Source organism: Diplotaxodon limnothrissa, linkage group LG14 (genome assembly GCF_057381915.1).
Source record: "Diplotaxodon limnothrissa isolate DT_005_m linkage group LG14, D_limnothrissa_male_GT1.1, whole genome shotgun sequence".
Classification (NCBI taxonomy): domain Eukaryota; kingdom Metazoa; phylum Chordata; class Actinopteri; order Cichliformes; family Cichlidae; genus Diplotaxodon; species Diplotaxodon limnothrissa.
In genome coordinates, this window is record NC_140609.1 from 34039089 (window position 1) to 34065825 (window position 26737).

The 26737-nt window shown below is 42.0% G+C and overlaps 1 protein-coding gene across 1 annotated transcript; it reads left to right on the top strand.

The window, feature by feature from the left end:
* Positions 1-1160: 1160 nt before the first annotated feature.
* Positions 1161-26396, top strand: foxo1a (forkhead box O1 a). The gene is made up of 3 exons (XM_085370922.1): positions 1161-2120; positions 21690-21881; positions 22256-26396. Exons 1-3 carry the CDS (start codon positions 1494-1496, stop codon positions 23441-23443), a joined length of 2007 nt encoding a protein of 668 aa, XP_085227048.1. The 5' UTR covers positions 1161-1493; the 3' UTR covers positions 23444-26396.
* The last annotated feature ends 341 nt before the right edge of the window (positions 26397-26737 follow it).

Consider the following 26737-nt stretch of genomic DNA (forward strand, 5'->3'; position numbering starts at 1 on the left):
TCGCGGGGGGCGCTGGAGCCTATCCCAGCTGTCATAGGGCGAGAGGCGGGGTACACCCTGGACAGGTCGCCAGTCTGTCGCAGGGCCAACATACAGGGACAGACAACCATTCGCACTCACTTTCATTCGCACATTCACACCTAGTGACAATTTGGGTTATCCAATTAACCTATCCCCACTAAGTGCATGTCTTTGGACGGTGGGAGGAAGCCGGAGTACCCGGAGGGAACCCACGCAAACACGGGGAGAACATGCAAACTCCACACAGAAAGACCCCGGCCTGATGTTGGAATTGAACTCAGGACCTTCTTGCTGTGCGGCAACAGTGCTAACCACCGTGCCACCGTGCTGCCTTACTATTTATATGCTAGTACAATAAACATATGCACATATTGAATTTAAAGTAAAAGTAGCTGCGATATGTGCGAAAATACGAATATGCATCAGGTAAGTAATTCCCCTGCTCCTTGTTATCACAGCTTGCACACACAGCACATGTAAAATCTACCCACGGATTCTCAGTAATGTTCAACTAATGTGACCGTCCTCGTGGATTTTTGAGGTCTGCTTCCTGACTCACTGTGTGACTTTTGGATCTAAAACTTGCGGATGCTCGGCGGAATCCATTCATTTCTCTAATCACGTTTCCCGAGCAACAGGCAGCCACACAGCCCGCAGAGCGCGATATTTCCAGTTCAGTGCTTAAAAATTGGCATCGTCCAGTTTTAGTGTGAACCAAAAATGACCCCAGGTTATAAAGACGCTCTGATGGTGCGCCAGTGTAGACTCTGGCTGTATGTTACTACACACGCTACAATTACTCTTACAGAGTCTGTAGTCTGCTTTCAATACTAACAGAATATTTAGTTACCATTGCTCTTATTTAATCGTAAATAATGAATGATTTAGAGTTGCTAAGTTTTGACCTAAATACAGGATATTTAGGGGAAAGCAATGGATATAATTCTTCTGTAGAAATTACGTTAAAATTTAAAAAAAAAATCTTCCACATTTGCTCTCCACAGGTTTACTTTTTTCATTTAGTCTTTCGATGCAGTTTATTGGTGCTTTTCGGCTGTCAGTCAAATGTGGGCGGTGTCAGCTGACAAATGATACTTCCAGTAAGTCCTCACAAGCTGTATGTACAACAGAGTCAACAGGCTGTACGAGGAGCAGACGGAACGTCTATAGGACTGGACAAAAACAAACCAGCGGGTCAACACACTGTGACCACGTACTCGACTTTACTTGAAAGACGTTTTAGAATCATTCTTTTAATCAGCTGATTTTTTTTTACATTTATTTTTAATTTTTTATCGACTTGGGATGTAACTTTCAGTGTTGTTTCCTGCGCCCAAGCGGAGCTCTCTTTTCCCGGTCAGTTTTATCTTGCGTTCGCTCACGTCTCCGAGGCGAAGTTGCTGCTTTTGAGGAGCGACAGGTTCGTCACAATTACATGACATTGTAACACTTTTCTCACTCACCTTTCGACCATGGCGGAAGCGCCTCAGCAGCCACACCTGGTGGAAATCGACCCGGATTTTGAACCGCTGTCGCGGCCCCGGTCGTGCACTTGGCCATTGCCCCGGCCGGAGTTTATCAACCCGGGCGACTCCAACACCTCTTCACCAGTCCCATCTGTCAAGCAGGAACCCGCCAACAACACCGAGTTCATCAACAACCTGAGCTTGCTGGAGGAGACCGAGGACTTCACAGAGCAGAAACCCATCATCCTGTGCACTGATTTCCAGTGTCAGGAAAACTGCGTCCACCAGCAAGCTCCACAGCAGCAGCAGCAGCAACATCAGCAGCATCCGCAGCAGCAGCACCCGAACCCGCAACTCCCGCATCAGCAGCAGCAGCAGGTGCCTCTGCTCTCCACCCCGGTCGGCTCGTCGTCCTCAGCGGCCGCGGCCGCCGCTGCTGCCGCTGCCCAGAGGAAGAGCAGCTCCTCCCGGCGAAACGCATGGGGGAATATGTCATATGCAGACCTCATAACCAAAGCTATCGAAAGTTCTCCCGAGAACCGACTAACTCTCTCTCAGATTTATGACTGGATGGTGAAGAGTGTGCCTTATTTCAAGGACAAAGGAGACAGCAACAGCTCTGCAGGATGGAAGGTAACTACTTGTTTTCTTATTCTTAACTGTGTGTGTGTGTGTGCGTGTGCGTGCGTGCGGGTGTGTCCGATAAAGCACTTGCTTGTGGTACTTCTTGTATAAAAGGAAAAATAAAAATGTTATTCAGTGGGGAGTTTTGGTGTGTCTGTGGGTACTTAACAGTGGGTTCACAGGGGCTTCATTGTGCTTTATGCTATGTTTTTATCTCCTGTGGTATCACTGTAATACCCCTCCAGGGATTTCTGGCTTGTCTGTGGTGTTCAATAGTCGGTTTATTGTGACTGTATAATGCATTTGGTCAGGGTTGTTTATTTTTATCATCCATAATCATTTCGAGGGTTATCATCATCTGCAGAGACTTGTGCTAATACATGATTTGCTCCCTATGCATACTTTTCCCCGGGATTGACAAAAAGCGTGCACAAAGAGTTGCGTAGCTGCTATGTGTTAGTCCCATTCATGCTCACATGTCCTCTTCCATTGTTATCCATCCACTTAACGACCGTTTATGTCACTATAACTTTAGGCAGTAATCTGACTTGATGATTTATATGAATATCCTAACTAAACTGAATGTTTCTTGTCCCCAAATTAATGCTTCCCTCAGAAAATGTTTTGAGTTGTGACTTAAAATCATTTAGAAAGATCTACTCTTTCAGTTTTCTTTTTTTTTTTTAAGGCTAAATCACAGTTTTCCATAACAGAGTGTGTGAGCACTGAATGAAGCTTTATTTATACATCTGTGTTGTAAGGAGATACCAGCATTCATGTGTCCTAGGAACTGTCCCAAACATTACGCAAGAGGGGACTTAAAATTTCTGATGTGGTGTGACAGGCCCTCCCACTGAACACTAGTGAAGGGCGTAAACCTCTCTTTGGAGACACATAGTTTCATTGGTGTCTGACAATAAATTAATGACAGTCTACTCTCACAGCAGGAAATCATATTGCGCCTGTAGCCACACAGTGGCCTCTGTTGTAGTGTTGTAGGCTGTCTGGGCTGCCGATGAAATTTAAAGCTTTTGTTTTTTTGTGTTCCCGTGTCAGCAGGATCCCATGTTTGAGTCATGTGCTGAGAGATGACACATTCAGATCAGTCACAAAGGCTAAAGAGAATTTCTTTTTTTTCCTTTGGTTTGCACTGAATCGGACTTGTAGACAGATATTTTTCCCTAATTAATCATTCACACGCGACCTGCATACTTTTGCCAAAAACTACCACAATAAACTGCCTTCCGCGTATTCATCCATTCATCTGACTTTAGTGTTTGCAGAAAGGACACAAACTCATGTTAGGCTGTCAAGTGTAGTCCTGTGAAGACAAATTAAATGAGAGTGGAAAAACCCCTCCAGTGTAGTGAAATATCCCCCAGTAAACAAAGCAGGCACTGGACAGATGTGTTGCTAGGGTGGTGATATTGTCCCAGAAGCCATTTTTCCCCTTCACTTCTTCTTTGTATGCCTTCATACTCTAAAAGGTTCCAGCTTTGTGCTGCTCTCTGGCTTTGTTGTGATTTGTAGGCAAGGTGCTTTTAACATAAAATGTGTGTTTTTTATCGGTGAGACAACAAATGAAACTTTTGAGTGCAATGTGTCGGTGTGTTTGTGAAAGAGGTTGCTTGTTGATTTCCTCCGTATTTACCATGCTTTTAAGCATGTTTTCCCAATGAGCAAGGGATGCTAGTCATCCTTAATACTCTGTAGTTTGTTTGTAAAACAAAAATCCAAATGCTGCATTTTTATGGAAATTAAAAGAAATAATCAAGTCAAGAATCTGTAGGCAGTGTGTGGTAAGCTGAAACCTCGAAGCAGAAACACCCACATGGTGTTAGTCATGTTAAGTCTCAGGTTGCAAATTATCAATAAACGCACACATAACCATTTACTTGGTTATGTGTGCGTCATCATTAGTACTAGTACTCCAGTGACCATAAAACACACCCTTTTTCTTAGAGCAAAGCACTGTATTGTAATGTCTTTAAGAAGTTGCGTAGCAGAGACTGGATATGACAAGTGACTGACTGCAGCAGAGTTGCAGTGACACAGTCTTAATACGTCCTTGTGACTTCATTAATAAAACTAAACCAAAAAAAATCAACGTTCTCACTTTTATTGCTTCCATTTAGCGTGTGACATTTTTGCGTGTGACTGGCGGCTCAGCCACCGCTTGGGCTCACGGCTTATCCTGCCACGGTGGGGGTGTAAACTGAGTAATACTGTGGGAAAGCAAAGTGCCATTCATGGCTGCGAGGGGAGTTATTCATAAAGCTCTCCTCTCACTTCCACACAGGGGGGCCATCACACATTGTCTCTCCAAAGCAACCACACTCATGAGGTGGGATAGAGAGAAAGTATCTGTGCCAAAGACGATGATGTTTAAATATAGCGTTTGAGAGTCATGCGTTTTGGGGGGGTTTTTGTTTATTTTTTTAATTTTATTTTTACATAGAATCATCTTTTAATCCACTTAATCGGTATTTATTGTCACTGTTTCCTTTTAAAATGTGCAAAATGTCTTTTTTCTGAGACCAGGCTTTGTGATCTTCAGTCCTGCTATGTATTATCTGCCAATGGGTGAAATGACCTGTTGGAAGTATGAAAATATGTAAATTGTGTGGCAGATGTCATTCCAGAAGGACTGTAGACATACAAACAAAAGCGCTCAAGCTAAATATTGGACTGTAGTTAATCAGAGAACAACTTTGCAGCTGAAACTGTGCCTAGTCTTTAAACAACTGATTCATCACAGGGCAAAACAAATCTGCCCATTGGTTTTAACGAATAATAAATAACCATAAAAAGCTTGAGTCAACCAGCGCACCTGTCTATAATTACGAGTTTTGACAATAGAGCTATATCAGCACAAAAGCTATTAGGGAATAGCTCTAATCGGCCTCGTGTCAGTGGTGCTAAATTGCATTTTTTCTTTTCTGACTACACGAGAGACCAAACACTGATGTTCTCATATGTTAACACTTAAGTGTTAAGCACGAAAGTTTGCATAAAATCTTGAGGCAGAGCTTTTAAGATACTGCTTTGGGTAATATGCCTCATTAGTCGTTGAGCTGCGAGATGCAAGCTATTTGCAAAGTCTCCACACAACTTGTGGCCATTCATTTGAACAAAACGTGGCCATAATTTGGTGCTGAGTTACATTTGTTAACATTTGTAAAGTAGACGTGGCCATCTCGATTAAGTTAGAGTTAGGTGTGTTCAGACCATTCTGTTTCTCTCAGGTAGTCTGTTCCTGTTCCTCCCCCTACCAAAAAGACTAGATTAATCCTGAATGGTTATTGATGTAGCACTTGTATCCTTGGAGAATGACACCAGCAATTGTCGAAACAATGAGAGGCTATATTGGATGAGAGCATATCGATCAACCGGTCAGTCTGATGACAACAGCGCTGCCAAATAACTTTTGATTTTTATCCTTTGAGGTTTCATGATAATATTAAAACACTCAGAATAAGAACATATTCTGCGGCTTGTGGGTTGAAACACTGGTTGACTAAGTCGTGGACTAAGCTTTTTCATGGCCTCTGACGTAGATAGATCTCAACAACAAAAGCAAAACCCGAGTTCTTTGTTTCTAGGAAGCGTTGACTGCTCAACACCTTAAAATATTAGTTGTAATTTACCTTTGGATCAGTGTCTCAGAACCTGTTAAAGATTATTCCTCAATGTTGCTGATCTTTCAGGTAACGTGGCTCCCCTAAAGTGAACTGGTTGAAGCACGTCTCTATGATTAGAGCTATCTACTCTTAATTGTTTGACGCTGAGCTTGATTCTCAGCGCTGCTGATCCTACACAGTTGGTCGTGTCTGAACTGAGTCATGACAGCCTCCACACTTCTCAGGCCGTCTGTGACAGTGTGAATTTTGAGGACAGTTGTGCCAGGTGGGACCAGCTTGGAGAAGCTCTCAGAGTGGACTGGACATTGGCCCTGGCACAGGATGCCATCCAACAGGAAGACGAACAGATGGCACAAATGATGCATCACCAAACCTCTCTGCAGAACTGCTTATTTTTTTTCCTAATATGTCCAGTTCTCCAACAGACTGCCTAACTTAAAAAAATCATGCTCCTTAAGTCACTATAAGCATAACAATCAGGATTTCATATTGCTGCACGCACACAAACATATGCATGCATTAGGTGGGCAATATTATAAACATTATGTATGCAGACACTTGCATATATGCCAAAAGTCTGTTCTTTTGTGTATTTCTCTACTATAAGTACGTCACTACAGCATAAATATTTGCTTTTCACTGATGGAGCTGGATGGCTCAGGTACACTTTGATGTCAGTTACCAGATCAGTTTGGCCATGGGTGTTCTCTGTGCTCGATGCTCTCTTGACCTGAAATTCCTCAGCCTACGCTGGTAAACACTCCCACGGGTCTCAAAGCAAACTGTGCCGAAGCAGACAAACACGTAGGTCCGAGCAGATTGTACAGCGAGCGACACGAGGGTCATTACCATGTAAATGCACCTGTTGACTCCAATCCCTCTTACCGTCTTAGTCTTACAGTAAACAAGGTTAGCACCACATAGGTTGTGTAGTAGTTAAGTAATCAAGGGTCATGGATCCCATGTACCTGTTTAGAGTAAAGAATAATGTAGATTGTGAAACTTCAAATAGCCCAGTTTGACAAAATAAACATTGTCACTTTTGCTTTTATGATCAGAGAAACTTATTCTGTCACAAAATGAACCTCAAAAATATCAAGACAAAAAAGAAACCCTCCATAAACTCTCTGGAACACGTGGAATCATTAACAGTGACACCTGGTTCTCTATACTACTTTTAAATTGTTGACATAAACAACGGCAAAGGATTCAAGAATTCTCTTGGAAAGCTCTACTTCTAGTTATTATCTGATACCTTTGCAAACTTGTATTGGCTAATCTTTAAATTATTAGTTTAATCTCATAAGTAGAATACGTAAATGAAACATAATGCTGTTGAAAGCACCTGAACAGATCAAGTATATTATGGAGCCTTTCAGTTAAAATTACTTGAGCTTGAACTACAGTGTGATGTAGAATATATGAGATATAACGATATGAATGAAATCTGATATTATCTTGTGTTTCAGCAGTCATGATATGACTGTAGTAAAAACTGCTCTGCACTCAAATTGCTAGTGTGTGTGAGTGTGTTTTATTCCAGTATAATATGAGCTCCAGCTCATTGCTAAAAATGGTTTAACCCAAAGCTGGTTTCTTAAAAGAAACGGATTACTGGTCTGAGAAATGTCTTTTGGTTTGCAGTATACAACGCCTTTAAGTTTAATTGATCAGTAATAGGATTTAGAGTCACATTGCACCCTTATTTAATGGTCTTAACTTTTGCAGATGATGCAGAGGTGAATCAGATTGCTGCTTGCTATCTAAAATGGATTTACCAGCAGTGTGGCTCAAAGAAAGGGAGAAGCTGAGAATTTAGGTATTCTAGCTGAGTGAGCAGAAAGCTGGTGGTGCTTTATCACCATTCACAGGCGGTTTGTTTCTCTGGGTCTGAATGTGTATTAGTAGGACAGATAGCTGGATAAAACAGCAGTCCTCCTGTGTTTGCTGGTTGGAAACACACACACACACACACACACACACACACACACACTTCTCACCCCCCTGAGGCAATCAGGGAGTCCAACCTTGGCATTGCCCCAAGACATGAGGGGCAGCTGTGTTTCTCAGGCATAGAGCTGAAGGAGCTCTCCTCACCCTCCTCCCCATTTCCTGACTGCGCCGCCTGCCTCTCCATTCCTGGTTTTCTGCCTCAGCACAAAGCGGGCCACACTTGGTGTTTTGAAGGGTTACTAACTTCCATCTCCCACCCCACTACCCGAGCCCTGCCATGGCAAACCCCCAAGGAGCTAACTGCTTACTGTCTTTAGGGGAAAATTAAGAAAAGGGAGAGAAAACACAGCAGAGGACCCAGAATGCTCTAAGTTCAGTCTGGGTGATACTTGTTAGGAGTTGCATAACAAGACATTTACTGGAATCAGGGAGCCGCAGGCCAAAGTCTGGTGCCACTGGTTAGTCAGCGGAACTGTGAGGCACTGTGTTAGAGATATGTGGGACGTTAGTCTACTGTGTGTGCGCACATAACCTGGGCCTCATAATTAAAGCCCTGCTGCTGGCAGATGCGCAGACATGATGGCAGACAGACAGGCTGACACAGGGAACATTCCAGCGCAGGCTTTTATATCTTTTTTTATTGTGGCGTGATACTCTGCCTTTCCTTTTCTCCCCAGCTGATTTTAATCCAGTATCCACTTACGACCGCCTCCCCCCTTCACTTTTTGTATCGCTTAGTGCTTTGAAGTTGTGAATCACCATAGCTGGCGCACCAGAGGTGTTAGAAAGTAGCTGTGAGTATTGATGATTGCTACCTGTTAGTCTTTAACCGTCTCTTCCTAGGACAGCAGTAATTATACCTGTTATCAGTTAACATATCAGTCATTTGACCCTTTAATTGCCCATTTTGTCAATTCAAATTGTCCTCCAAGATTCAAAGGTGACACTGGTGAAACCGAAGGCTGTTTAGAATATCTAATCCTGAAAAAGAATGACATTTATCACATTTCAAAGAGGCAGTAAATGTTTGTCCTTTTCGGTTGACGTAAGTAGATCCACTTGAGGTGGTTTTGGCTGTGCGTAGTGTAGCAGCGTGATACACATGATGTGATGTAACTGTGCTCATCCTCTCAAACTTGATTGAGCAACAGTGTGAAACTAGTAGTTCCACACATTGTTTCACAATGCCATGTTTTCCTTCTGTCCTGCTCCATATTTGTTTTCTTCTGAGACCCGACATTAGCATTACCCTCTGTTGTCTTTTATTGTTAGTAAGAAACACTTTGTGATATTAAGGGGTCACCAGACTGAAATAACAAGCAATGTGGTGCAACGTTGCTGTCAAATGATTTTTGGATGTTTAAATCTGCACGTGGAGCACGTGTGTTTTTATTTAGGAGTTAAGTAATTCTGTTTCTATCGCATCACATCCTTTTAACCTCACATGAGTATCAACAATTGATCCTACGTGGAGCTTCTCTCTGCATTCACGTCTGTCTGTCTCAGTCCAACAGCCTTTACAGTTTGCTGCTCTCTGTAAAGCAGAAAAAAAGCAACATTTTTAAGTGTTTGGGTTGGCAAGATGTTCCAGATGGTCTGGCAAAAACTATGCAGCCAGGAATGAGCCTATAATGAGAAATTTTACTGAAAAACTTGAGAAAAAATAATCCTTCCTCAATGCATTTTATGACAGTAAGTGCAACTTTTGAATGTGAATCTACACCTACACCGGTTGGAAATGATGTTTTTGTCCTCAGTTAGTGACGTAGCCAGGACCACAACTGGTAACTTATTGCTAAGTTACTTACAGAGCCTTTATCTCGCTGGAAAGGAAACTGGAAAACCCCATAAAGAGCCCCTTTCATTTCGTGATTTCAAACAAATCATGCCAAATGTGTACACGGCTGTTTCCACCGCCTCAGACACTGGCATGACAGAGCTCCGCAGCACTCCTGCCAGAGTTTTGTTTTGTCAGTTCTTTTTCTGGCTGAGGACCAGATCATTCAGGAGAGAGATCACTCAGTGATTGTAGTGTCCAGTAACTGTGAGTAAGTAGAAGTGATATACAAAAGATACCAGTAAATACTAGAGCTTCATTCAGCCTTACAGAGGAGTGGCGCCCACGCAGGTTGCTTTACGCTAGAGTTGAAAATATGAAGTTGACATCCAGTGTCGTTGTCAGGTAAACAGTCATTTAGGATGAGTCAGAATGTTTTGTTTTTAAGATTATGGGTTTGGTAGTAGCAAGACAAAACCACGTGATCTTTTTTTCCCCTCTTCTTTTCACAACTTCTCACCAGTCAGGAAAATTGAAAAAAATCCTCTGTGGGGTTACCATTAAGACCTCAGCATTGTTTTATGGTGTGAGAAGAGGAACTGTGGTATGGATTAAAAAAAATTTCACCGTAGAAATAAGAAGTGAAAACCCACGGTGCTTCTTCACACTTGCAAATTTCGCATCCCGTCCGTTTCTCATAGCTTATATATGAGTGTGAACTAGCTACAGACACACAAGGAGTGAACAGAGCAACACTTTAATGGGAAGGCTCACTGCTGAGGGCCCCAAACCACAGGCATTACCCAGACCCACATTGTTGTGCAATTCCTGCCCTGAAGCGATTATGCACGGTGCCTGTCAGGCTGGACTGGTATTATCACACCATCACACATCCATTTTGGCTTTCTGTCACATACATGAACACTCGTTGGAACTGTACAGCTGGCTGACATGGGTGGAAATTAAAATCTACACTAAAATCAGAAGTGCTGTTATGACTGTACATCTGAAGGCAGGTTTCCCGCTTCTTTGTCATAGGAACATAGGTTATTTCAAGGCCAAAGAGCACAAACCTATAACTGAACTGCCTTTGGGAGTGTTCCCTTTAGATTTGCATTGGTGTTGCAACATTGTTGCACTTTTGTCTGTTTTGTATAGAAAGGCCTTTGTCTGATCAAGTGCTTATGGGTGCAGTGGGTAGGGCAGTGGTTACTTGACCTTAACTGGAACTGGATTAAAACCTGAAATGTACCAACCAAACCCTATCAAAGAAGGATATCAGTTTGTCATTGTTGGCTTATGTGAGAGGTGCAAAATGCGTTTTCTCCTGTAACTGCCTGTATAAATAGCACGTCGTACGTCTGCTCAAAATAAACATCAGTGTTTTTTGCTTTTTTTTTGGTGGAGGTGAATATTGCTGTGCAGTCTGTGGGTAACATCGCTGCCTCCTAGTGCGGCTCAGCTTTCAGGGTTGCTGTGTTGGATTCTGGGAAATTTTGCCGTGTAAGTCGGGCCAATTTGATGTGTAATGACATGTCGACACATTCTGCTGTCAGTGATTCATTCATACTGTGGTTGATGTGATTGACAAGCAAGTTTTCATTGAAAAGAAAATGGTTTGTTTACAACACCGGCATTTGTTAGCAATTCAGAAGCGTTTTTGTTGTTTTAAAGAGGGAGCCATTGGGAAAATGGTGGGAAATGTTACGATGCTCTATGAATCAAAAGAGAGAATCCTTCCTTTGTCGTCTTTCACCATCGAGCTGCTTTTGTGATATTTTGCGCTGTACTAATATTGACGCTTTAATACTAATTGTTTGGCATACATGTCTTAGGCAGTTATTAATTTCCCCATCACTCTAAAAAGTCTGAATTGCACAATCTGCTTTGTGCAAACATTAGACTCTCAGAAAAAGTGATTAATGTATTGTTGCATAAACTTAAAGTAATAAAAGGCAGCAATGATATTATGTCAGCTGGCTGCCGTAACTATGGAAAAATAATGTTTTTTTCTAGAAACTCTTATCTCTGCTAACCTTTCTTTTTAAGAGGTGCAAACTTCAGCCTCAGACTGACAGGAAGTGGGTGGTTTGAAAGCACTACAAGGTATGCAACACGGATAGTGATGTCATCAGGAGAGGAAGCAACACTGAGAATGACGCCAGATTCAGTGGCTTCTTCCTCTTCCAGCGTTTCCTTCATTTTTCTCCTTTCTTCCGCACTGCTCAGTGCTTGGAAGTGAGTCAGTGTTATTGCTGATTATCCTTCAACACAAACTTTTTACATGTTCTTTTCAAATACTTAAATGTCGTGGTTTGTTGTGGTTTAGACTTAATATAATAATAGACACAGTATAAATGTTGACTTGCCCTGACCTGTACCGATGCCAGCTTTTTAATGATCGCCATGACTGAGTCCAGCCTAAGCTGACTTAATGTCATACTTGCCATCTCTCGCTGTACCTAACAGTGTGGGACACATCAGTCTAGTTTCACTTTATACCTCATGAGAAAACAGAGCCCTTCACAAACTCTCGTTCTTTAACTCTATCTGTGGTTACCTCTGCTGTCTTCACAATGCTTTTATATAGCATAAGAAGATGCTGATATTGAAAGTATACAGTGTGTGTCTTTTAGTGGTCTCTCTGGTTTAATTTTCAGAAAAGATGGAAATAACTTTTAAGATAACCATGAAAATATTTGGCTGCTTTGGTGTCTTCTTAAAGTTGCATTGTTACAGTTTTTGCATTCCTGCTCCATTTGCATACTGTATGTGTTTATATGTTTTTTTCATATGTGTCACTGTAATTTCCTTTTTAAAGTGAGTCCATTAAAACCCACTTTGTGACAAAAAGAATAACTGTTCCAGCGCATCTTTTAAGGTTTTTTTTAGCAATTTCCTTTCTCTGAAAACAGTCACTCGTGAATCACGCCAATTTTAGAACTAGAAAACAGGTAAGTGCATTACAGATGTACAGAGTCTGATTGATGTGCATATTGTTTTGTTTTGTTTTAGATTTTGTGTATAAAGCTAAAACAAGAAAAGCTATCAGGACCTGCGTTTTTCACCGTTAAACTGTGATCAGTTAAAAACATGTTAACGAACTGTAGTCAGCTATGTGTTCGGTACAGCAACTACATTTTCTCGACGATGGAAAGAGATCTAAGAAAAAGTTTAAAAGACTGCTACTGTGACTTTAGTTTCAGCCTAAGATGGTAGCAGTGATTTCCCACAGTAACAGTGCTGACATTATGCTCTCTTTTGCACTCTTGAAGTGTTAACCTCCAAGTGATGTCCTTTAATTTTGGTGACATTTTTAGTGCGTAACAGGAATCTCCCTGCTGCTTCAGAAGGTTACTTTTGAGAAGAGACAGTGTTCAGACAGTGTGGGCGGTCATTTTTTTTCTCAGATTTTCTGCTGATGTTTGAATTTTAGCAGATGTAGCTTTTTTTTTTTTCTCCTTCCACATATTGCTAAATCTTCTGAGCGGAGACTCCAGTCCAATGTATTTGTATGCAGCCATTTTCTTAAAGACATCTTAGAAATGTATCAGTGCTTTACAGTCTGATTATGCACCACTAAGGAGACCTGTGGTAATGAGAAATCCTCTCAACTATGTCACTGACTTGAGATTTTCCACTGGAAGCCATAAAATAGCTTTGGGATATCCCTGTGTTTGCTAGTTTGAACTGGGGTAAGAAGCATATAAATATAACCCCCAAAACACTTCCCCCACCCCCTGTCAATCCAGTGGTGGGCCAGGCCCATGGAGGCAGGTCACCAAACAGGCACCCAGCAGTGGTCCACACACTGCATCTTTATCCATGCAGAGCAGGCAGCAGCCCAGCCCAGTAGTTGTGCCGATCAGAGGCAAAAAATATCCTCGCTCCACAGACACTGCTTTGTGCATTTACAGACTCGCATTGTGTTGCACATAGCAACACATGCACATATTTTAGCATGGTAAGCTTAGCCAGCACAACCTAGTCCCTGTCTATACACATGAGCAGCATGCTGCACAAGCCCGAGTCAAGAAATTAACGAGCACAAGAGAGAGCACAACATGTAAACAGAAAGCTGCCATTGCTCTTTTTGCTGCGTCATTATTTTCAAAGTGTCTTATGCCCATAAATGTCACCTAGACCCCCATCAAGTGTTGCTGCCAAGATTTATGTTGGATTTCTGCATCCTTTGAAATAATGGAATTGAGAATGCATGCTCGACTGTGCTCGTTCGATTGTTAGAGTATATAGTTTAAAGTTTGGTCACTCACTCAGATATTCCGCAAAGTTTTCTTTGGAGTAATTTGTCCAAATATGAGGCCTGTCCAAAGTAGAGGAAATGATAGATGATATGTTATTCTCTCACCAAGCTATGTGTGTTTGGCTCCTTAATGAGAGCAAATCCTAAGTTGGGAACTGCTTCTTAAATGTGCAGTAAGAGTTTTATCCACCATTGTGATCCTGTTGGAAAAGCCTACCTGGATAAGGCTCCACTCTTTCCTTTTTCCTCTTGTTTTGTGCAGTCAGACGGGAAAGTTGTGATTAGGAAGTTGTGGCTCTTGAACCCACTGTTTTCTCCAGCTGGTCCATTGCTTTTGTACCTACCAGGGTCTCATTTTGCGGTGTTTTGGATATAAACCAGAAGAATCAGTATCAGGACTGGCCAGCGCTTCCTGTGCGGATACAATGCAGCAGGAAGTTCACTAATAGCCACTCTGCCACTCATCTCACTCGCCACTTGTCTCACACTATCGGACGGTGATGAAAGATCCTCGAGTGTCAGTAGCTTTGCGGTTTCTGCCTCTATGCACAAAACCACTCACAGACTATTTATCATTTGTCTGCAGCGTCTGAGATCGATCAACCTTCAACTTAACCAATCACCATCCACTCGGGCTTCCAAGCTCTGTATATGTGCGTGTGTGTGTGTGTCTGGACGAAGGGGGGTGGTTGCATTAAGATTGCTCGCAAAGGATTGAGAAAAGGCGATCCTGCCAAAAGGCGTCAGTAAATACATTTGCAGACAGATTTTCTCCTGCGTGACTCGCGTTTTCTGCCTTTCCTTCTCCACTTTACGACATTCATATAAGTCAGCATCTGACAATGACCATTTTGAAGAGGTACTTTCCTGGAAGACATAGAGTGCTACTTGGACTCATAGAACTCTAAAGTGAATTTGAGGAGCTGCACACTGAGTGCTCTGTCTATTGGCCTTCTCACTCAGCTCTCTTTGCCAAATTGATTTATTGAAAGTTGACGTCAACGGGTGAGCAAGGGACTGTTCTTGCTGCAACATGAGTCTGCGATCAGCTGTGGCAAGTAGCATGCATGCATGCATGATGTCCCTGGGGAGCAAGTGAAAAGGACAAGGGAGGAATAGAAGACTAGGAAGGGGGTAGGATGTTGGGAGAGGGCAAAAAAGAAGCTATTTCTAGCTAGAACCTTATCCTGGGGTCAATTTCCATTTTTAATCTGAGACTCGTTTTTTTTTTTTTTTTTTAACTGAATTGTGGCAAGATAGATTTCCTTTTATATCGCTAGCAACAGTAACACGTTTGTGCTTTCCTTAGCTAGTTTGACCTAAGGTGTTGTGCCGTGCCACTTGCTGCTATGCAAAATAAATGGCAACAATCAAGATGCTATAAATAATGAACCCAGTTCTAAGGCTTTACATTTCCTGTGCCCTGCTTTTTATTTCCACTGCCTTTTATAATCATCGCTTTATTGACTTTAGTAAATAGGTCAGTGATTATCACTGGTCAATTCAATATTGGTGCTGAAGATAACATATCAAACTGCAAATACATGAAGTCATCACGGTCTGGTCAGATTGCTCTGCAAATGTGGCAATGTGAGTTTGTATTGGTTTATTGTTGTATATGTGTGTAAGACAGAGACAAACAAATTCATTGTAAGTAGCTTGACAATTTGGGCAAAAATATTATCATATTTTTATCATCTTGATGTAAAGAATGGTCTTAATATGCATGTAATAGCTGGAATGAAACTCATTCACTGTGTTTGTTAGACCTTAAACGAGAAGACTTAAGAAGGAGCCTCCAAAATTTTAGGTTCAAGGAGTAATAGCTGACTTGGTTTAGAACTAAATCCTAAATGAATCCAATGGTGTAAACTATTCAGCACCTTAACAGAGCACCAAAACAACCACAAAGTATTACATACAACTAAATGTCTTGATAATATGCAAAGACATAGATAATGAGCTATGAGCCCAATTCTTAGGAGAGATGTGGCTGAAAAGGAAGACACAAGCATTCGATGCTGCTAAGTGGGTCATTTTGGGGACTGCAGGTTTTCTTTCTTGTACTCATGGGATGGTAACATCCCCCTTTGGAATGGTGGGAAAAATTATCTTGCGGCAGATATTGCTCTAGTGTTTATAGTTTTAGAAATCGAAACTATTTCCAGATGCTGCGAGACCACTCTTTACCACAGATACTGATGTCTGACTCTCCATTTTCACTTTGTTCCGTCTCCATGCTCTACTTTGACTGTGAGGATAAGGTTAAGCAACCCAAAACGAGCATTTATCGGTTTGATGATTGGCCCCTGCAGTGAAAAGTCTAGTCCTCCGTTCACAGGCCTCCTGCTCAGCGAAGTGAGCTATAGCAACCCAGTTTTTAAACACTTAAAAGTATTTTTCAATGATAATGATCAAGATCACTTAATTGCATAATACTAGATGGGACAAAATATAACCTTAGTAATTTATTTTCTGATATTTTAACAGTTAAAAAAAGTGATTATGAAGATGAAAAATCCTTGCATTGTTTGGAAATTTGTGACAATATTTGAGATACTTTTGGAAAAGCCTTTTGTAGGGAATGTGGCTTTTATATGCACATAAGGAAACACTGATCAGTTACAACTAGAGTAGAAATCTCCCCAGGTATTAGATGCCACCCCACCCATTCAAAGACAAAACCAAAACAAGAAAACCCAGAAACAAAACAAAAAAACAAAACAAATGAGTCAGACTCTGGACGAAAGAGTGCTAAGTGTGTCTGACACAGAGTGGAGAAAGTTATCGCAAGTATATATTTAGATGACTTCATCACAGCAAGCGAGAGTTCATTCGGTTTGTTGACCCATCACCTCACCTAGAGCTGTGTTCTCAACCCCATCCTGTTGTTAAGCGGGCAGACATGCTAAGCTGGTGTTAGGCTAATAGCTGGTTTACACATTTTCTGTCTTGACCATATTTCTCGCCCTTTGCCAGACTCAGCACAAGGCTCCAGACGTGACCCAGCTGCAGCTTTTAGGGCTACTTATCTTGGTGGTTTGAAATTGTGCGCATACTCTATAGGTTGTCGTCTCACGCACAGGTGCAGACATTACACATACAATAGGTAGTTACAGTGAAGAGCTCCTCTTAAGGCTGAAAATTGCGTAACAAAAGGTGAAAATGCACGGTAAGGACAGCACCGTTTCTCTAATGAGTTCAGTGGAAATAGTGCATGGAAACCACATTTTCACTTTCATGTGTTCCGTATCTCTGGTAAATGTGTGTGAAGCTATAGCTGCTGCGTGTGAGATCATAGATGCTGCACGCTTTCAGTCAGTGAGGTGGGAGCAATGTTGCACTTTATACGTGTAGCTATATGGCCTTTGCAGCTGAGGTTTCACTTGCGGGTTTACATTATTCAAAGCAGCACTGCATGTAGGTGGTGTTGCGCTCTTCTGGGGATTTTTTCATTAGACAAGTTGACATTTGAACGACTCGGAGAGCTTCCAGCACATTGGTCAATCGGAAACACCTGTGTGGCACAGTGTCTAGATTTTTGCAGGTATTTGGCTGCAGTTTGCAAGTAGAAGGAGAGGTAAGCAAGCAGGCTGAGAATAGGATAGGTAGGCAACAAAAGAGCAGAAATGGAAACAAGATAAAGAGGGGAGAGAATACTGGAAAAGAAGAGATGAAAGGAGTAGGAAAGAGCAGACAAGGCGAGAGGAAGAGGACATTGAGGACAGAAGCAAAGGGAGGGTGATGTACCGAACAGTGTGGCCTTTCAGTAGTGCTGCCAGAGAAGGAGTTTTTAAATCAGCACAGTTTGTTCTTTACTGATCCAAGCCCACTCTGTCACACAGCTCCTCTTTCTGCATTTCTCAACAGCCTACATTCAAAACACATTCTCCTGGACTCAAACCGCCCAGACAGCCACGCTGCAGCCTCTTGCCGAGTCGTGACGTATTCAGTCATGTAATTCAGTTTCAGCAGTCACACGACAACGTGAACTTTGCTTTCGTTTAATGACTGTGGTGTGACATCAGACATCAGGGATTATCGCCTGTTGTCAAACATAAACTCTTTTGGCAGCGGGTTTCGGGGAGGCGATTTTTGCGGTGTCCACTTGGCTCACGAATTCACATTCCATGCCTTTTTCTCTGCTTACTGACCGCCATGTTTCCTGTGAGACAGGAAGTCAGCTCTGCTTCCTGTCACAGTCCTCTTTCATGTGGTCACTTCCTTGTGTTTTGCCAGTACGGCTGTGCAGTGTTGACCGTGAATGGAGGTGGTGCTCCTCACGGCGAGCTCGGGAACAACGGAGAGAAGGCTACAGTGTGTGCGCGCATGTGTATTTCAGTCAACATTTATTATGATTACTCACTGCAAAGAAGATTAATTTCAAGCACATGTTAATGTGTTAGCATTGTAAGTGCAGATGGTGGGGTTTTTTGTGTGTGTGTGGCAAGAAACGGAATGTTCTGCTTTTGAAATGACAAAGTGTTATTGTCAAATTTTCATGCAACATAAGATAGGACCGTCCTCCAGCGACAGTAATCAAGAGTTCACTTCTGCGAAATTATGGGTTTTGTAACCTTGCTGAGGAATGTTGATTGTGATGGCTGCCTGGCTGGGAATCCTGCCTTTACTGTTTCCTAAGAGATACTAACAAGTTGGCTGTGATTACAATTGAACTTTGCACACAGTGATTAGCTGGAATGTTTAGATTCCTGTGTACTGCAGCCAGAGATAAACCAGTGTCGCATTCAGTCAGAGGACCCCACAGCCACCCCTCCCCTACACACACACATGGACACACACACCTAAAAAAAACGCATACTTTTAATTAAAAAGATATTAACAAGAAAGAAATAATACTTGCCTGGTCTTAAAGAAGAAAGGCTTCATAATTATGAGAGCAAAGGGATTTCCATTTGTACATCTGCATTTCTGTCTTAGTGGATCACTGTGTGCGTGTCTGTTTGTTCCCAATAGCGTGTGTTTAAAACCAATATATCACTGGTTGCAGCGGAGTGAGCTACAAAATCAAAACCATACTGTGCTGCTGTTTGTCCTACTGCCATTCCACTAAAAACATGAGCTGGCACTCTCTCGCACACACACTCGCGCACACACACAAACACAGTGTGAGACGAGGCTTTTCCACTGGCCCCACCAGACGCACTCAGCCACACTCCCCACACGGCACACCAAGTTCTGCCGAGTTCTGGCATTTCCCATCAGAGCAGCTTTTATGACCCTTTGCTGGTACTCCCTGCCTTGCATCAATATTTTTAAACTGGGTTTTAAAATGTTTTGGATTATTACACCCCGCGTTCTAACCGTGACATTTGACAAAGCAGAAACCTGGGTCACTAAAGTAAGAGACTTTAGCTGTGACTTTCTACTTTCTGTCACCGGGATGATATAGGGCTGCAACAGGACATCCCGGCGTCGATGCACACATTGCGTTCATTCCTTGTCCCAGCAGAGCTGAAATCAGCAGCACTCGTCGCAGTCATGGGAAAGAGAGGCTCATGACCAGACATTACTCCTTGAGTTTTGTCATAGCTACCGATGTGCAGGAGGGGGAGGAGGGGGAGAAAAGCATTTACTTGGAGAATCACGGAAGGGCTGTCACGTACCTCAGATCATGCAAACTAAACCACAACTATTGGCTGAAGCAGTTGGGTCATTTGATTCAGAGGTAATTACATTTATTGTGAAGCACCAGTGTTCATGCAGGCCCTCATGTGCCCTACAGGCTCAAGTCCTCCAGTGAGGAGGGGAAAGAGGGAAAAGTACGACACGGAACAGAAGATGTTGAAGGAAAATAAAGGACAGGGAAATAAAATATGGCGTGTTTTTTCTGAAGTTATCTGTTTTCCAATTAACATATCCAGCAACATTTATGTTATTTAAAAAAGAATCACTTCATAATGAAGCGAGTCCAGCTGTGATGGGGGAATCATACTTGTCCTGCGACTAATGTATTTTATGGCTCTAACGGTTTGAGAAAATAATCAAATTATGACTTTGCAATTTCATGAGGATGAACTCAGTCTGGGCTTCAGAGGTTGACCCATATTACCATCTCAGCGTTTGATCATTCTTTTTGTTTCAGTCTTGCAAGCATCTCAGCTTTCGCCAAAATGACCAAAAACCTTTAGTCTTTGAACCTTTTAACAACAGATAAAGACTATTGTGTGTTTCCTGCACTGTCTAAATATACATGAAAATTGGTCAAATTAGCCGGCTGACACTTGAAAAAGTGTCACATGCTTACACTTATCATTTTTACATGTGACTATGCTCAATTGCAATCCAATAGGTGATGCTGAGGCTGTAGAAAGCAAAGGACAGGTACCACTGAAACAATAGTAAGCAGGTACTACATGCTGCTTTGCAACAGGGATCATTGATAGTGATAGTCTGCTGAAAGAAACCAGTAATAGTGGCAAAGCAGAGGAAAATGCATGAAATGATAAACCTAAAATAAGCAACTGTGTAGATTGACAATGAGAAGACTGAAATACTGCAAATCCTCTAGACTGTATTAATATTTAGTCCTGCAGTCATCACCCCAGAGATCTTTAATAACTGGAATACTTTTAAAATATTAGCCAGAACTTAATTTAGACCCCGAGTTCCTCCAAGGGTTACCAGTCAGATCTGTAGTGCACTTTAATTACAGAAAAGCAACAATATGAGTCGTTTGTTTGTTTGTTTGTTTCATATCATTGTAAACTAAATGCTATGAAATCACATGTGCACTTTTTCAGTATTTCTCCAACAGATAAATTTCAATGCTGAGAAAGTCCTGTATCTCTTATTTTAAAGAAATAAAAATCACTAGCAATAAAAACTGTGTAATAGATTATACTGGTTGTAGATTTTAGTGTCCAGACTCCAAAGGGATGGTAGAAATGAGGAGAAGCGGAGGTGAAGGCAGAGCAGAGGGCAGACTGTGAACCAGATGTGAAGCGGTGACTCACAGCAGGAACAGCCTTGATGACGTTAGACACCATGCATGCTAAGCCGTGTGTGTGTGCCGGGAGTTTTAGCTTTTCTTCCAAAACAACAAGCTTTACGCATGCACAGTAATGTCTGGACAAGGCTCATTACTTCATGTTAAGACCTGGACAGAAAATGATGCAGAGCCTAGAGACTATAAATTATCATCTGAGGTTAAATGGTCACTTCAGTGACAGCTTAGGCTGATGTAGAGTTTTAAAATCATTACGGGCTGAACAGCAAATTAACTCTGTGATGTTGAAGAGCCAAGCGTCCCAGTGCACTTCCAACTTCCAATAAAGCAGGGGCGACGTGCTGTCTTACTCTCTGCGCTGTGCTTAGCAGACATTTGTTCAATATTCTCGCTCTTTTGTTTGCTCTGTTTTAACAACGCTTCACTAGCTTCCTGCACAAAAATTAGTTTTTCCACTGGTGGTGTCACTAAGCAACGTTAGAGCGCAGCATAAGTGTGTCTGTAAGGAGGAAAGATTAGTCTATTTCCTCCCTTTGATTTTGAACTGGTTTAAACAAGACACATAGTTAGGAGGAATGTGGTATAATAGTGTTTTACAATAGGCCCTTCTGTTTTTGTGAGGGAAAGCCCGCACCTACAGTGAATTTGGAGAAAAGAGTGTCTGCAGTTTAATCCCCGCTCTGTTTAGGATATTGCTCATGGAGTAAACTTACTGACATCTATTGTCTGTTTGCTTGTGCACGTGTTTTTTGAATAGCGAGCAGCATTAGATTGTTGAGTGACATTAAAATCTCCGCTTTCTCCTTGTAAGTCGGCTGTAAAGGTGAGCGTGTTTTTACAAAGGACCACCTGTACAGATGGATTTGCACTTGTATGATGAATCAGATCTGAGGTGTTGTCGGAAAAGGGCATGCTTAAAACCCTCTGTTTGTCCGCTGCTCACCCAGCTTTTCTCTTTCTCCCTCTGCTCCAGAACTCCATTAGACACAACCTGTCCCTCCACAGCCGCTTTATTCGAGTGCAGAATGAGGGGACGGGCAAGAGCTCATGGTGGATGCTAAACCCGGAGGGCGGGAAGAGCGGCAAGTCCCCGCGACGCAGGGCAGCCTCCATGGACAACAACAGCAAGTTCACCAAGAGCAGAGGAAGAGCAGCAAAGAAAAAGGTAACTCATGCTTGCGAGGTCAGAAAAAATTCTTTATTGATTTACATACTGATTTTATTGATTTTTTTTCAATACTTGTTTACTCACTGTGTATGCAATGTGTACAGTACCTTGAGATAATGTGTTAATCTGCCATAGTTTAAATAAAGGTTAATTGAAGCTGATTAACATGAAAAATATGCTATTGATTGAAAAGTAAAGTCACATTCTTCATGTCTTTAACTTTGTTCTTATATTACAATATATGGACACTGACAGCTTAGTAATAGTCAGCCCTGTGTTCAATGGTTTCTGCCTCACTTACAAACTTAAACTGACGTCTCTGGCATGCATAATATTACTGGTTCACTGACAGTCTTCCTGTCTCCCCTCAGCTGTCCCTGCAGGGCGGCCCTGATGGAGGTGCAGACAGCCCAGGCTCCTACTCCAAGTGGCCTGGCAGCCCCAACTCCCACAGCAATGATGACTATGATGCATGGAACAGCTTCAGGCCTCGGACCAGCTCCAACGCCAGCACTCTTAGCGGTCGCCTCTCGCCCTTTGTGCCTGAGGATGACCTTGGAGAGGCAGACGTGCATATGGGCTACCCCGGAGCCCCCGGGGCCAAGATGACAGGCACGCTGCCCAGTCTCACAGAGATGACAGGCTCTCTGGGACACAGTTCTGAGAATGTCATGGAGAACCTCCTGGACAACCTGAACTTGCTCTCTCCAAATAACTCTCAGGTTGGAGGAGGGGCGACAACCCCTGGCTCCTCCCAGTCCTCCCCTTCTCCAATGATGCAGCCGAGCCCTGGGTACCCCTCTTACAGCTCGCCCAGCATGGCTTCCCAGTCTCAGCAGGAATACCACAAGTGTGTGTATGGCCAAGCAGGAATGAACAGCCTGTCATCTATGCCACTGCAGACACTGTCAGAGAATAAATCCAGCTTCGGGCCCAGTATGAGCCAGTACTGCAGCACCGCAGGGCTTCTGAAGGAACTGTTGACATCAGATACGGACCAGCACGGGGAGCTAATGCCATCAGTGGACACTGTTGTGTCTCAGTCCAGCGGAGGCTGTATGCTGCCACCATACAACAGCAGCCAGCATGCGGCCAAACTCATGGGAGGAGGAAGCAGTCATCCACATGGTCTCCCTCACACTCATCCCCACAATGTGCACAGCCCAGCCTCAGCCACATCATCGGCTATGAATGGCCGTTTGCTCATGACCTTGAACTACAGCGGGGGCGCCGCACGTTTACCGACAGCCAAAAGCCAGATGCAGATGCCTTATGACCTCTCTGCCCACCTCGGCGGGGGAGGCATGCCCGGCGGCTTCTGTCCTCTTAACACCAACAGATACGGTCGACCGGGATTGTCAGCACCCTCGCATCAAGAAAAACTGCCCAGTGACCTGGATGATATGTCCATTGAGAAGTTTGAGTTTGACATGGAGACAGTCCTCCATGACACTCTAATGGACGGGGACTCATTGGACTTCAACTTTGAGCCAGTGGTGACCCAACAAGGTTTCCCACATGGGGTGAAGACCACCACGCATAGCTGGGTATCAGGTTAGAGACTGTGATTCACAAAAAAGTTCTTTCTACTTAAATTCCCGTTGCTGACATGGTCACAATCAGAACTGACATCGGACTAAAAATGTATCTGAAGATACATTCCTCATCTGGACATAACCTGCAGTCACTGTTCCACCATCATTTCTGTTTCAAAAAATACTTCTCAGATCACTGCAGCAGACTTGACCGGTCCTGATCTGCTGAGGACAAATGACCACCAGAGTTCTTGAAGGTGACGTCAGGATTATTTTCTGAAATAAGTCAGTGCAAACTAAGTGCCAAACGTTTTGCCTTAACATATGAGCCAAACTGAAACACACGTCTCTGGTTTACTATACAGTAGTTGTAATCTTTGCAGACAATACTGCCAACTACAGTACCATCTCATCATGGTCATCTGCAGAAGCAGCAGCAGAGCAGTCTGTTTAAGAAGTTAAACTCACACCAAGCTGTTTACTGTGTCACATCAATCAAGATTTTTGTAATGGTGATCGATTACTGCTGCGGAGAAATCAAAGAAGGTAATCTGGCGAATGGGTTATGTTGACAGACATGATTTAAAACAAGAAAAAAAAAGAGAGATCTTTCTCAACGGATCCTTGAGTGATGTTACATAAAAACTTACTTCTTGAATGTAGATATTGTAATCATACAGTTTGTGAAATCATTTCTTGTCATGTATTTTTCACAATTGTAAATAGTGTTTACAGAATGGAAGCAAAAATCGAGGCAGCAGAAATGAGCCCCACAGAGAAAACTGGATCAGACTCTTTTCAACCGTGCTAAGTGGACAGATCTGCGCTTGAGATCAATCGGGCTGTAAAATGAAAACACGCGTTTTGATTTCTTGTAAATACATTAAGAATGTCTATTAAAAATGATGCAGTTAGATGTTTACTAGATTCAGCATAAATTATTTGTGGTTAATAGAGATTTATGCTGGTGCATAACCTGCACTCAGACATGAGAATTGTTCTGGGTCATTCGTCACTCTGAACCTTAATACCACAGGGGCCTATTTATTGTGCCTAACAAAGTAAATTTAGACTGCAGGCTTGAAGGGTTTTATATTGTAAATGTCTACGGTCCATACGATACTCAAATCCAGCAGTCTTGAAGAACGGTGAACTCTTTCTTGTCAGTTTCCTACTTTGACTTTTCTTTAGAAGTCGGGAAGAAATAAGTGACTGTAAATTGTTATTGTTATGGTTTCCTGAACACTTTTCGGCGCTGTGAATGTTACGAGGTCAAGACGGTTTGGATAAAAGATATTCTACTGTTGTTTTCACACCAAGGCTGCATAACACCTGCAGAAGATGCCGCCAGTAACCAGCCTGTGCCCTGCTCAGTTTCACAACTTTTTTGTATTTTCTTCTGTGTCTTAAAAGGTTACTGTGACTGATTTAGATAGCACAGCGTCCAAAAGAGCCCTCTCATGCTGTCAGTAGGAACAGCCTTACTGCTTTCACTGCCCCTCCTACCTCTACATATCATCGTGTCCTTCTAAACATTTGATATTATGGTATCACGTGACTTGATAGCGCAAATTATCATTTCCGTAACAGGTCTGTTTTAAATTATTGTTCGTTTTCCAAGCAAACTGCCACTAAGTGTTACGTGTCTGATTCTTTATCTCAGCTTGTATATTTGCATTTTCAAACGGTCGTTTCCCAGTCGTTGCTGTTCTAGCGACAAACTTTTCAGCCCGTCGTTGACTTTTATTAAGCAGAATCAAAAGTAATACTCAAGATTATATCTGTAAACATAATTGGTTCTCATAAAATTGACTGGTTAGGTGGCAGAGAGACAAAGGCAAAAACTGAAAGTCACCTATTTACATTAGTCTTGATGTTATGATGGAGAAACCGCACACAGCAGCAGGCGATCCTGTGTCGCTAATGAATTTACCTTCAGCCACAAGTGAAGGTTCTTGAATTAGTTTAAAGTTTTCTCTGGTTGAAATGAAAACCTGCAAACTCCAAACCAGCAAATGATCCGACTCCAGTGACGTAGATTTTTTTCTTTTCTTTTTTGAAGCCAGGGAGTAAGCAAGTTTATGTAGAGTCAAATTAAATGCTTAACATTTCAAAAGGCAGAGGAGCCAATATAGAAGCTGCTTTTGGGCTTTATTGCCAGGTGTTGCCTTTTCTTATCCAAACATGCCATAATGTACTATAGCCAAATTTGCCTTTGAAGTCAAAGTGATATATTTAGCATTTTTATCATGTTATATGTTCAGAACTATATATATATATATATATATATATAAACATATATATATTTGTGCCGGTCACTCAAGTCAGGATAAACTGTAATGAATCCACATAGGTTCACTCTAAAAGTTAAAGAGTTGTACTAAATTATATCTTTACATTTTTAAATGATTTAATCTATGCATTGTATTCTTTAATTTTATGTTGCTATTGTTCTATTTTCCTTTTCTTTGAACTTTTAACAGAGATATTTTATTGTAACATAGTGCTGTGAGATGTTATGGTGTTGTCAAGACTCTATGTTTCAGATAGTCTATGGGGAAAAAAATGAAGTTTATTTAGAAAATAGAAAATGCAGTGATTGATATGCTAAGCTTTTGTAAACTGACAATGTTGTTTTTATTGTATTCAGCTACAGTTTTTAGAAAATGGCATCAAAAAGCAAATTAATGAAAAAAAAATGTCAAAGATTTATCGCATTTTTAAAATGAAACACACAATATTTATTCATTAGAGAAGTCCTGCTCAAAATGCAGATCCTGGACCAATTCAGATATTGCACTTTCACTTGTATATTTAATAACTAAGGGCTCCTCGTAACAAGAGGAAGAGTTCCTATTACATATTTTAAATGAAAATCTGTTACATTTACCTTGAGCAGGTATACAGGAATAAATTGGAATTGTGCTGTGTGATATGCAATCAATACAAATATGTAACATGTTCAATATTAATGTATTAAAACCTAAATAAATGTACTTATGTGTAAAGGATGTGTCATATTTGTCATTCGTCAATATATATTCATTTAAGAGAGTCTTCATGCAACTCTTTACAGTCCCACGAAAAACAACGTACACCCCAATATCCAGATGCTTTTAGACGCTTTACCGGTTTCTCAAATCACTGTGGGGGGATTTTGGACCACTCTTCTTCACAACATTACTTCAGTTCATTGAGGTTTGCAGGCATTTGTTTATGCCCAGCTCTCCTGAGAACTCGGTGCAGCGCTAAAGTCGGGTTGAGGTCTGACCCAATTTCGGCCAAGTTTTAGATGTCGGAGGGATGGCCTCACATTTG